A 12,095-nucleotide genomic window follows, 5' to 3' on the forward strand; every position below is an offset into this window, starting at 1 on the left:
ATGTTCGCATGTAATTAGGAACGAAGTGATGCATGATGATATCATGGAAACTGAGGTTTTTTTGCTTGATAGAAGTAAGCATTTGTCAACCACTTAAAAAATGTATTAAAAGGGGGAACTTGAGGATAGGTCAGCATGTTGAGTGCCTTTTTATGGGCCCAAATTTGGACTCACGTTATCTATTTTTTTAATTTTTTTTACGAAGTTGGCCTGTTTAGAAATGCAAATCTAGACTAATGCAGCATTATCTGATGCCATGTTCAAGTCCCTTCCACCCTTCCAAAATTCAGAAGTTTGCCATGATGAAGTCCTTTCCAAAATTTTGAAGTTACATTGAGATTGATGGTTATAATTTGAGTAGCCCAATCCATAAACGTTAGTTATACACATCCATAACTTGCTCAAAAGTACCTATTTCTCTTCATTCCTATCCTGATAAAATTACACAACATATCTTGCCATGTTAGGCTCAGCTTTCTGAACTTTTCCTCTTGTGTCTATGAATCAAATAGCAATACACAAATAGAAGGAAAATTTCAGTGCAAAATAAATCCACTATTCACTCAGTTGAGTACAAAACTTCTAAAACCCATTGACCAAAGATTTAAGGTGTCACGTCCCAGGCCCACGGGCTCGTTAGCGCATGCAAGCCATGTGACCCACCAAGAGCAACTCGATATTGGCTAAAGCCCACTGCCAAAATGCTAGCACTAATTGTTCTTGGGTCTTGGGTTTCTCTATTTAAGTCACTAACATTTCTTCACACTAGTCCATGTCGGCTAAAGTGGGGGTGTGATAATTACCCTACCTTACAAAGACGACATAGCAATTACACCCGTATAACACTTAACTCCACACTTCCGTCTGGCAACTGCTCTGATACCATTTGTCACGCCCCGGGCCCACGGGCCCGTTGGCTCGTGCAAACCGTGGGACCCACCAAGAGCAACTCGATATTGGCTAACTCCACTGTCAAAATGCTAGCACTAGTTGTTATTGAGCATTGAGGTACTCTATTTAAGCCACTAACATTTCTTCACACTAGTCCATGTGACACTAAAGTGGAGGTGTCACATAAGGAACCATCAAAGAGAACGGGCAAAAAAAAAATCTCTCTCTTGAAGCAAAATTCCCACTGATCTCAAATATTTTCAATCTAACCCATCAATATAGGAGAAGCTACGTAAATAGTCTGAACTGTAGTGAAGTGATATTCGGTTTATTAACTGCTACTGTCGAATTCAAGTTAGTACAGAACCAAGCGTGAAAGTCTTCGGGAGACAAAAAAATGCTGAGAAATTTACAGTGCCTTTAGATTCACCACTTATCCATAAACACTGAACCAAGAATAGTACAATGCAGAAAAAATTACCAACAGTTGTACAAAACTAACTAGTTGAACTGTAGTACAATTCAATTATTCCTCCCGATACATTATGACATTCAAACAGTCACAAAACTCAGAGCAACACGTTCAAACAACTAACATAATTGATCTCAAACCTAAATCTCAGCAAATTTGTAGTATGCAATAATCTCAGAGCTGAATTGGGTTGAAACAAACAGTGGTTAGCATCGTAAGTGGCTTTCCACGGCCCATGGTGAATCCACGAGTTCCATCGGGCATTCTTGGTCCCTGGGAAGTCGACTTTGGTGAATTTTCAGCAGGGTTGCCTGCACCAAGTTGCTGCTGACTCTGAGCGAGAAGACCGCGCCCACTATGGCTATGGACTAGACCATGAGTTTTTGTGCGGCTTTTTGCCCGAATTTTCTTTGTACTTGTTGGAGTTGGAATTTCTTCAGACTGGCAAGGCACAAGTTTTTGGGGGTTGGGAGCTCCGGCCTGGGAGATAACACGGGCAGAGAAGGAGAAAGAAGAGGGGAAAATGATTTCAGAGTCAGAAAATATAAGAGGACAGGGAGGCCTTTTTTTTAAAAGAGTAGGGGTATTTTGGTCTTTTGGCAGCAAGTGATTAGCGCATGTCGCGTCAGAATTAACAGTGTTAGTTTTGGTCGTTTTCTGAAAAATTTAATGGGGTTAAGTTGAATTTTCAAGCTTATTGCGTATGGAGTGAAAATCCAAAGTTATTGAGGTTGAAATTTACCCTGAATACGTACATAAACTCAGTGTCAACACTTACACTGCTTTCAAAGGTATGTTCTACATGTGTAGATGACCCTGATGTCTGAGATTGTGGTGACTGATCATCTTCGGAGATTGTATCAAAATGATCGAACTCTGACCTCTTGTTTCTTATCACTGATCTTGGCTGGAAAACCAAAAAATGCAAGTGTTAAAATGAGAGTGCTCTCTCAAAAAAATAAATAAGTAAATGAGAAAACTGGAGACAACGTGAAGGTATTAATTTAATATCTCATGTACATTAGATTCGTGAAAGCTGGGAAAGTTACCGAGCGTCTAAGCATTGACCTAACTCGAAGGCCCTTCCTCCAGTTCCTCTCATCGTTTAGCTTCTCAACCTACAGAAGGCAAGACCCAAGAATTTTTTGGTGATTTGAAATTGGCAGAAGACTTATATCGAAGGAAAAAAAAAAGTAATATAAAAGATTGCATTTTGTCATTGACATATACTCACTGCCTTGTCAGCTTGATCGGCTGTTTCATATTCCACAAACGCGTGCAACTTCATAGAAAATGTTAGATAGTTCAGAGATGCGGGGGAAAAAAGACATAGAAGATGCATGCACGTGAGAGGTGAACACTGAATTTACTCAATTAAGTTTTCATGTTAATATTGTGCAATAAATTTGATCTTTTCGCTCAACTTGAAAGTGGTACAGCTATTAGACTTTTTGGAACCAAAAATATGTGAGCTCAACTCTGAAAAAATCTATAAATTTGAAGGGTGCAGTATAGGTTCTTAATTAGATTCTTTTCAGGTATACGTTTAGTTCTGTGAAACTCATATAAATATTATTTGCTATTTATTTCCAAGAAAATAGTACAGGACTATGATTTATCACCTACATTAATCTTAATTCTTTAGGTTTTAGTTTAATTTCAAAATGTCAGCTGTGCAATGCATACCTTGTTACTGATGACCATATCACCCTTTGTAGATTTAGAAGTATTCTGCTCCTGTGGATGACATATTCTGATATTCTTCACACTGTAAAAGCAAGTAAAATCCAATTTATTGAGCTTGTACCAATCTATACTTTAGTGTTATGAATAAAAAGATGTAATATCAAACCTCCCAACCACACTAAATATCTTCTCAAGATTTTGTCGTGAATAATCTTCAGGCAAATTTTCTACCACCACAATATGAGACTGCAGGTTAAAAGGAGAAAATAAATTACCCATTTGTCCAAAATCAGATCTGTACTTAACCTCTTCATATGTTAACATAGACGTGTAGATGTTTAAATGCTCTTAAAAAAATTAAACATTGGCATGCACCGAGATTTGTGCATGTCGTTATTGCTGTGCATCAATTATGGTGAAATGTTGGAAGGATTTATTCAGAGAAGAGCACATACAAATATTGAAGTAATGCATCAAATTAAACATACATGAACATGAATTGTGTGTATGTTATATCAAATATATGAATTATTCATCTCTGATCAAAATATGCATATGCAATATGATTATAACCTGCAATTCTTCTCTGTCTCTTTCCGTGAAGAGCTGTTTGCGCCTGACTTTTTTACCATCATCACTTACAACCTGAGATAGCCGAAGCTTGTCATGAACAGTTTTGAAAATGTAAAACTTAATCATCAAGTTCTCAAATTTTGGTGACTAGAAACACTTAAATGGTGACTTACAAGCTTTGTGGAGGTCTTGAGTGCTTTTACAAGTGCCTGGTGGTTTGCACCAAGAGATTTTATCTTCTTCCAAGATGCAATTACAGACATAGGAACTGTTAAAAGAAAATATAAGAAATGAATTTGTCAATGTTAGGAGTACCCAAAAGAATGAAAATTGTAGTACGTTATAGTACATACCATAACCATCAGGATCTTTATTCATGATCTTCATTAAAAAATCACTGGCAACCAGATTTGTATCACTGAATTGGTACTCGACCTAATTGTGTTTCGTGTTTCACATCAAAATACTCATTATTACAAATCAAAACATAATACAGAAATAACTGTGCGAAATAGGAAATCCTGAAACAATTTCGAAAAGGAAGCTAATCAAACCAGGAAGATGGTCATGAAAAAAAAAATCTAGAAAGAACGCTACCATCATCAATGAATAGCCTATAAGCGTCAGAAAATTAGGAAACAGGTACCTGCTTGACAATCTTCTGACTGACATCATCGTTGCTCCTCGAATTCGCAGTGACCTTGGGTCGCGAATCAGGTATGAACATTACTGGATCCGGATCCCCGAAGTAGAACCAATCCGGGCCCAACCCGTATCCTCCATTGCCAAGGAACGGGAGATAAGGGTAGAAATAGCCTGAGTCAGGCACCTGGGTTGTCAATCTAGGGACAAACTCAGGTGCATGGACATTGAATTTGAAGCCGGGGCTCTTCGGCATGCTAGATCTACTGATATCTCCATCTTTCCTCCTCTCTTGTGACATTGATTTCTCCTTTTTTCTGCACCGTTTTGCTTCTGTTTTTGTAGCTTGTGCTGGTTGGAATGGGGCTTAATAATAATTTGAATGCAGATGTGTCCTCATGGGGATTTTTGTGGTGGGGGCTGTTTCTTTGGGAGTGAATTAATCCACTTTTGGCGCCATAAGGTTGTGGTTTTATTGCATCCGACAGTTATGGCAGTTAGTTTGACCCGGGCCTTTTGTCGGGGGCAATCTTGTAAGATTTTGGGTGGGTATTTGTAAATTCAAAAAGAAAGAAAGAAACCAAGCTGCAATCGTGAATCAGACAACAAAAAGCAACGATTATTTCACGTTATTGCAACGGATAGGCTAATAACTTTCCCGGGTTGTAACATTATTCGATACTTTGATCGAATGAGAGATTCTGAAGATACGTAACATGCCTTCTTCATTTGTGCACATTTCTGATATTCGTCGAGGTTATAGTTTCAATGCTGCTCTGAAGCCCTCAGCTCCAAAAGAGTACTAAAAGGAACTTGCAGTAATGGGAAAGGATTAAAGGTGCGTGAACGGATGATGAGATACAATTTGGCTGAAGATTTCAATAGCCAGGTTACTATATTTTGGCTCATATAGAGAATACAAGACTAATAGCAAATATCCGTGGCTTCTCTCATCTCGCTTGCATCCAACAGAATCTAAGAGCATCTCCAACAGCTTCTCCATTTCTCACTTTTGAAGAATATAGTTAGGTTTTTGGTCCAACAGATTCCCCATCTCATTCCCCAAAATAGGGATGGAGGAGAAAAAATAGGGAAGCTTCCCCAAATCTGCAGCATTCTCCAAATTTTTGTAGGAAAAAAGAGATTCTTCAAAATAGGAAAGCTGTTGGAGTTGGTGTAAAAATAATTTGGAGAATATAACTTTTGCTTCCCCATTTTAGAGAAAATTTTAGAGAAGCTGTTGGAGATGCTCTAAGATATTGAATACGTTTAACACTGTTTGTTCAATCATCGACCTGTTCTCCTACTAGTGAGCATGGTGGTTAGTGCGAGACCGAGGTTTTACTTGGTCAGCCGGAGTTCCTTGCTGGCAGAACGGTCTATGAGCGGGTGCCCTGTCACTGAAGGAATGGGCCCACATGGCCTTAATACTCAGGGGAGCGGTGGTTCGAACTCGGGACGATTACCCAGCTCCAGCTCCAGCTCCAGCTGATCAGGTTTTCCCCATCAGCCAAAAATAGACAATCTCATTAGAAAGTCATGATGATATTGTCATAACGACATTGGGTTGTTTAGTTCTGTTTTGATGCCCGAAAGTTATATTTTGACAATTTGGTACCGCAAATTGCAAAACAAGCTTACATTAGTTTTGTCCAGGAATATTAACATAGAAAAGTGAATCAGAAGTAATTTTCTAAATTTCAATTTTTTTGAGTTTGGAGAAAGTGAGAAACAAAGTCAAGGCTTCAGGATATATCAAGTTAACGTCAATTTGAAAGTACTAAAATATAATGGATTGAACTTCAGGATATCAAATTTAAATGGCGAAACATGTGGGTTTTTAAAGCGCAAATAAGCCTTGACATTATTGTAATTAGGTTTCTGGCTAAGGGTTTAGGTGAAAAAGACACTACTTTTCTACCTCACTCCAAAAGCTCAAGCTCCCAGATCTCTCCAATGGCGAACGCCTGGAAACGAGAAAAACCCTCAAAATTCGTCTCCATCAAATCCCTTCTCGTCCTCCTCGTCCTCATCTCCCTTCTCCTCTTCTTCTTCTCCTCCTCCCCTTTCTCCTCCTCCTCCTCCATCCAAAACCCTAATCCCCAAACCCTCAAAACCCTAACCCTAACCTCCCCAAAATTCCATCCCTTCAACTGCCTCACCTCCCCTCAAGCCTCCCCCGTCATCGCCAGCCTCGTCGAAGGCGTCACCCATCCATTCCTCTTCTCCCTCTCCGACTTCGGATCGCTCCCCGATAAACCCCACAAAAACATTCAGAGAATTCTCAAAGGGAAACCCTTTCGGAGGCCCGATATCTCGGTGACGATACAGGAGATTCTTGCGAAGAAGAAGGGTAGTGATGGGATTGTTGTGGATGTTGGGGCTAATGTTGGGATGGCGACGTTCGCGGCGGCAGCGATGGGCTTTCAGGTTGTGGCGTTCGAGCCCGTGTTTGAGAATTTGCAGAGGGTTTGTGATGGGGTTTTCTTGAATAGGGTTTGGGAGAGGGTGGCGGTTTTTCATGCGGCAGCGTCAGATAGAATTGGGAATGTGACCATTCATAAGGTATAAAATTTTAAACTTTGTTGATTTTGGATGCTTGAGTAATTGAATTATGATGTGTGTGCAAAGTGTTAGACATGTATTTGGTGGAAACTCGACTTGTAAATCCGTAGTGGATTGCGCATCATTTTTTAAAATTCAGCTCTGCATTTTATCAGTGGATTTAAGATTGTTTATGAACCGTCTATGCTCTGCACGACGACAATGACTGGAAAAATGAAAAGTGCAGTCACCTATTTTTAACCTCCATCAAAATTTGGCTCTGAAATGCCTCAAACATTTGAAGGAGTTGTTCTCTTCATGTCATTGTTGTCTACAAAATAGGCACATACTATATCAGGCTTGAAGGATTTCCATGCTCAAATTAGTTCATGAATAGTATCTTTATCTTTAGTGAAGTCATTGTGAGAAGAATGTCCTGGTCTTACCATTATCACCCATTATAATAAGCTTAAACAATTTGTAATTCATATCCCTGTATCGATAGCGTCATTATCCAATAAATGCTATTCCAAGCTCAGGTTGCTGAAAATAGAAAAAGCTGCGGAACAAATACTTTGAGATGAAGGACTTTGATAAATGTTGTACTCATTGTTCAGATGAGGCTCTCCTTATGCGATCTTACCCTAGCCCTCAATTGGGCATGCATGTGTATTGCTGATCATCTTGCTTTCTCCATCTTTCTGCATGAAAATTTTCTTCTTCTTTTTATATGCCTTTGTGTAGGAAAATTACTCTTGCTTTCGATGCACCACATTGTTTTTCCTGTCTGTCTCCATTTGGAATTAGCTTCACAACGTGACAACGTCTTAAACAAACAGAACTTTATGATCCTCCCCTAGGTTGCTACTTTTTATAATGTTTATGTGTGTCTTTCAGCACTTTCTACAGAACCTTCATTTTATGGAAATTATATTAATCATCAGGGAATTCTTGTTAGTTGCGAATTAGGGTTGTTTTCTTGTAACACTGCTTCTGTGAATTTGGATATTCTTATTCTTTGGAGGTGATTTCTCCAATTCCCTTGACATGTCTATTGACTTGTTCTCATGGGCCGTCTACTAGCATAGCCTTTGAGCACATTCTATGTTACCTAGCTGTCAATTACTGCTACCTAGTGGCTTATGTTTTATGTTACCTTGTAGGCTTTAGGTTTACTCTTTGGAAATGTTCCATTCTATCTCAAGACATCCAAGACATAGGAAAAACTATTTTGTGGACGACCTGAGTCTTACTTTTCTCAAACCAAAACATCAAAGTTTACAGTCGAAATTGAGTTTCTTTCCTTTGCTTTGTGATTTGTGTGCCTTGGACTTTCTGCCTCCTTCCAGGTTATGGGCATCTTTTTGGGGGTTGAATGACCATTTTCATTCCTTTGTACACTGCACTGCATTTCACTTCCTATTTTGTTCATGATCTCCATCTTGGGTTTTTCTCCTGAAGCATTCATTATGATATCCTCATTTATCACATTTCTTGCAGATTATAATGATTCTCAAATTACATTGCACCATTCAAGCCCAATATCAATTGTGCACCAAGTGTAGTATGGAATTAAGGTCGAAACAACCCATATTTTATTGACATATGGTTCATGCCAATTAAGACAACTTTAATGGTATAAATTGTCCAACCTAGTGGCTAGTATTCTGTATAAATGGTACAAATCTTCCCTGTGGATGAACTACCTAAATCGTCAGTTGGACCACTAGAGTCCTAGTTAGGATAGTTTTATTACTCATCCTCCCTTAATAACATCACATTCTTTTTGTTAAGGATCCCCCACACTTGCCTTGGTTAGAAAATTAGGATCCTTACATCCACCTCATTACTTTCATTTCAGCTGAACTCATCTTTTGGAACACTTGTTTCTTACTTTCCCAACCTTTTAAAAACCTTTTTGATCTTATTGTCTTAGATAAATTTCCCTCGAACCTCATCGATATCTACTGCCACATTGTTCTCTAGAAACACTTGTCTGTTTTACGATCCTGCTTTACTGCGATAAATATCATAGTCTGCAGTATAACCCTTACTTGATCCTAAGTAACTAAAAAGATTACTTGTAGTTATTTCTGGTCATTGCTATGAGGGATTACTTATCTCCTCTCATGATTTGAGATGGCACTGGAGTGACAAGTGCACAGTTGCAGGAGTTGATACACCTACGCTAGACAAAAGTTAAACACGGATTCGGAGAGCCAAAAGGGTATGTGTTTGCTAATTTGTGAAGAATTTGAAACCTAGGTGTAGCTGAATAAGGTTTCGCATAGCAGACCCTGAAAAAATGTAAAAGAGTCGAGTGTCTTCAAGTTAGATGGATTACCTTAGTATCGCTATTGAGTATATACCTCCATTGGACTTAGTTGAGTATAGGGATCTGTACTTGTGAAGAGAGACGTACTGACAAAAATGTTAACGTTGCAACTAGTAGGACTAATACTGAAAGGAAATATTAATGTAAGCAAACATGAAGTGATGCACAAGGATTAATCAATCACTTCCAAGTTTATAGCTTCTTCATAATTCTGGCCTAGTCTTCCTCTTCCTCTATGTCCATATAAAAGCTCCAGTTACAGCTAGAAATCCTAAACTTATGACTCTGTAAGAATGTGGTGATGGTTACTATACTGCACAAAGGCAATGGAAAAGTTTCACTTACCTAAACAAAGAATGTGGTGATGGAAGTGCAACATCCTTGGGGTATTATTATTTACAACAAATACAGTTTCGTTCAGTTCGACTTTTTTGACAGGTATCACAAGATTGCAAATAATGTTACACAACTCTCCTCATTTCTGGCCAATAAAGTGGCCTCCTTCAGTCTATGTATAAGTCTTTCTTCGTAACATATTGCCCATGCAGAGATCCCCCCCACCCCCACCCCTAAACAAACAAACAAACAAACAAAAAAGGCTCCCAGCTCCCAGTTCCCGTCTAGAGAAACAGCTGATAATTTTTTAACAGAGCCAACAAATGTGTAAAAACCAATCTCTTACACCTAGAAGTCCCCTCCAGAACCATCTTTAGATACCCTGAAATTGATAGGAGGCCTAGGCTATACGAAAACATCGAGAAATGGCTGAAATCAGTTTAAATGGCTGAATGGTAGTGGGTTGGAAACTACTACATGTGTGTCTGAGAAGCTTAATGCTAATTTCAAAGTCGATCACTGAGCATTAATGTTTTTACAAACAGACTAAAAAGTTCATTTGGAGAAACCAATATCCTCAAATTTTCTGCTACACTGTTACTCTGTTAGAAACAATAGTTCATTGAGACAAATAATCAAATAGACAACGTGCTAAGACTTCCCAGTATTTCTGAACACTAAACCAATAGAGATATCACAAAGATAATACATTGTTCTGAGTTCTTATACTTTGTCTTTCTGTTGATAGCTAACATTTTAAACTACTTTTCTAATAGAAATTAAGAGAAGTAGATAAAAATGATACCTTGCTGCAGCACTATTGTTACAATAAGCAAAGTAGAGATTGAAAGAAAATAAAAATTTAATTGCAATACAACTTCAGATTTCATTACTTCACTTCACTGATACAATTTAACAGTTAACAAAACAAAACATACAATCTTAGCCTCCTAAAATCCTTTGCACTAATGTTAACCTAACTAAAACAATTAAACCGTAACTCCTAGCCCCAATTACAACCGAACATTAAAATTAACGCCTAACTAAAACTGTGCATTGCGACCCACACAAGTCCTTCCCAACTGATTAATCATACACAAGTGCACAAACAAGGATCTACATATCGAGAAACATCATGTTGAAGGTGAGGAAACAAGCAACTGTGATGACAAATTTCTTGGTGGGAGTGATTGAGTGGAGGGTGGAGATAACAGTCAAGCAAATGAGAAAGCATATAGCATTAATGATCAGAATCAGGTGGACTACGTGACGTGCATATGACACCCTAGTATTACGGTATAGTTGAACGCTAACATTGTGTAGAAATACACAAAAAAATGGCTGCTTAAACTTATTGCTTGCATGCTCTTCCTTCAGACCTCCGGCGCCCACTCCACCTCCTGCCTCCAGAAGAACAGCTTCTAGGTCGGTCGGTGGTGCTCTCAAAGCCATCTCCTCCATCTCCAGCTCGGCAGCTCCACCATCCCAATGTTCTCAATGATGAAAGCCCTTGACCATGTTACAAAACACTCGGAAACCACTCGAAAAATGATTAGCCCATCCGCAGCAAAGACAATCATAGAGCCCCAGGATCACCATTGTGATTTACTGGCACTGGAATTTTCTAAAACTTAGAGGTAAGGAGTGAGGCAATTAGTATCAACATTATGGGCTGGTCTTGATATTAAGCTTGTTACTTAGCATGAAGCACTTCTTTGGACTCTTTCTCCCCACCACCAACTACTTTTTCAATTTTACAAAATGATAAGGGCCAGTTACCTGTTTTGCTTGATGGTAACATCATTTAATCTTTCTTATTTAGTGAAAGTCAGCCCAAATGAGTAAAAAGTATGGTCATCAAGTAGACAATACTAACAACTATACTAAAATTGCTTAATGTGTTTATTTTTCTTTTTGGGATATGAGTTATTGCCTATTGGGTACAAAGACCCAATTGAAATGTTAATGAACAAAAATATACAAGGATATTCCTTGCATACATCCTGTGTGAAGCGCCATCTCGTAGGGCGGTGTTGTTGCATCAAATGTGGGGCACTTTGCCATCTCGTAGGGCGGTGTTGTTGCATCAAATGTGGGGCACTTTGCCAGTGCCCGCAATGCAGGGCGCATAAGGCGAAATGAGGCGCATGTGTTTGATCAATGTTATCATTACGCGATGCGATCGTGAAATGTGGTCCGCAAAGTCCTTGTACGCACACATGCCCTAGGCGCAATGCAATTCACATGCCCGGGTGAAGTGAGGCGCACAACACACACATAAGTTTTCAAGATAGATAATCAAGCATGAAAGAACATGTTTATGAATTTTCACATAAAAGAAATATGCAAGTAAATAATATCCACTATCAAATGACAAAATAAGGTCTTAATTCATAATGTTAACACACCTTGTTAAGTTCATTCAAATCAAAAGTCAAATCAAGACTAATATCAAAGGAAAATCAAATAGTAAATAGAACAAGTTATGGTCCTCAATCGGTCTAGTAAAATAGCCTAATGATTTTATTTTTATTTTTTAGATATGGATTATCTAGCGTGAGGCGCAATTAGGCGCACGTCTTTGATAACAGTGGTTGTATTCATTGTTCAGACGAG

The 12,095-nt window shown here is 38.7% G+C and overlaps 2 protein-coding genes across 2 annotated transcripts in view; one reads left to right on the plus strand and one right to left on the minus strand.

Moving 5' to 3' along the window:
- LOC109832208 (la-related protein 6C) lies at positions 1,307-4,673 on the minus strand. Its single transcript, XM_020399643.1, has 10 exons — positions 4,269-4,673; positions 3,976-4,057; positions 3,796-3,890; positions 3,623-3,694; positions 3,216-3,295; positions 3,050-3,131; positions 2,598-2,645; positions 2,413-2,481; positions 2,142-2,270; positions 1,307-1,843 (listed from the first exon to the last, which is right to left on the minus strand). The coding sequence occupies exons 1-10, from the start codon at positions 4,563-4,565 to the stop codon at positions 1,538-1,540; spliced, it is 1,260 nt and encodes a 419-aa protein (XP_020255232.1). The 5' UTR covers positions 4,566-4,673; the 3' UTR covers positions 1,307-1,537.
- The window catches only part of LOC109833741, an 8,625-nt gene continuing 2,702 nt past the window's right edge, over positions 6,173-12,095 (plus strand). The window contains exon 1 of the mRNA XM_020401532.1: positions 6,173-6,829. Within this exon, the coding sequence (XP_020257121.1) occupies positions 6,221-6,829 (609 nt within the window). The 5' untranslated portion in view covers positions 6,173-6,220. The remainder of the gene's footprint in view (positions 6,830-12,095) is intronic.

The sequence above is a fragment of the Asparagus officinalis genome, chromosome 3 (genome assembly GCF_001876935.1).
Source record: "Asparagus officinalis chromosome 3, Aspof.V1, whole genome shotgun sequence".
NCBI classification, from domain to species: Eukaryota; Viridiplantae; Streptophyta; class Magnoliopsida; order Asparagales; family Asparagaceae; genus Asparagus; species Asparagus officinalis.

Bases quoted from the DNA above. Each gene is read 5' to 3' on its own strand.
- LOC109832208 (XM_020399643.1), bottom strand. From the start codon at position 4,565: ATGTCACAAGAGAGGAGGAAAGATGGAGATATCAGTAGATCTAGCATG. The intron at 2,271-2,412 runs GTAACTTTCCCA...TTGGTTTTCCAG, and splicing joins GGTCAATGCTTAGACGCTCG to CCAAGATCAGTGATAAGAAA. The intron at 1,844-2,141 runs GTAAGTGTTGAC...GTTATCTCCCAG, and splicing joins AACATACCTTTGAAAGCAGT to GCCGGAGCTCCCAACCCCCA.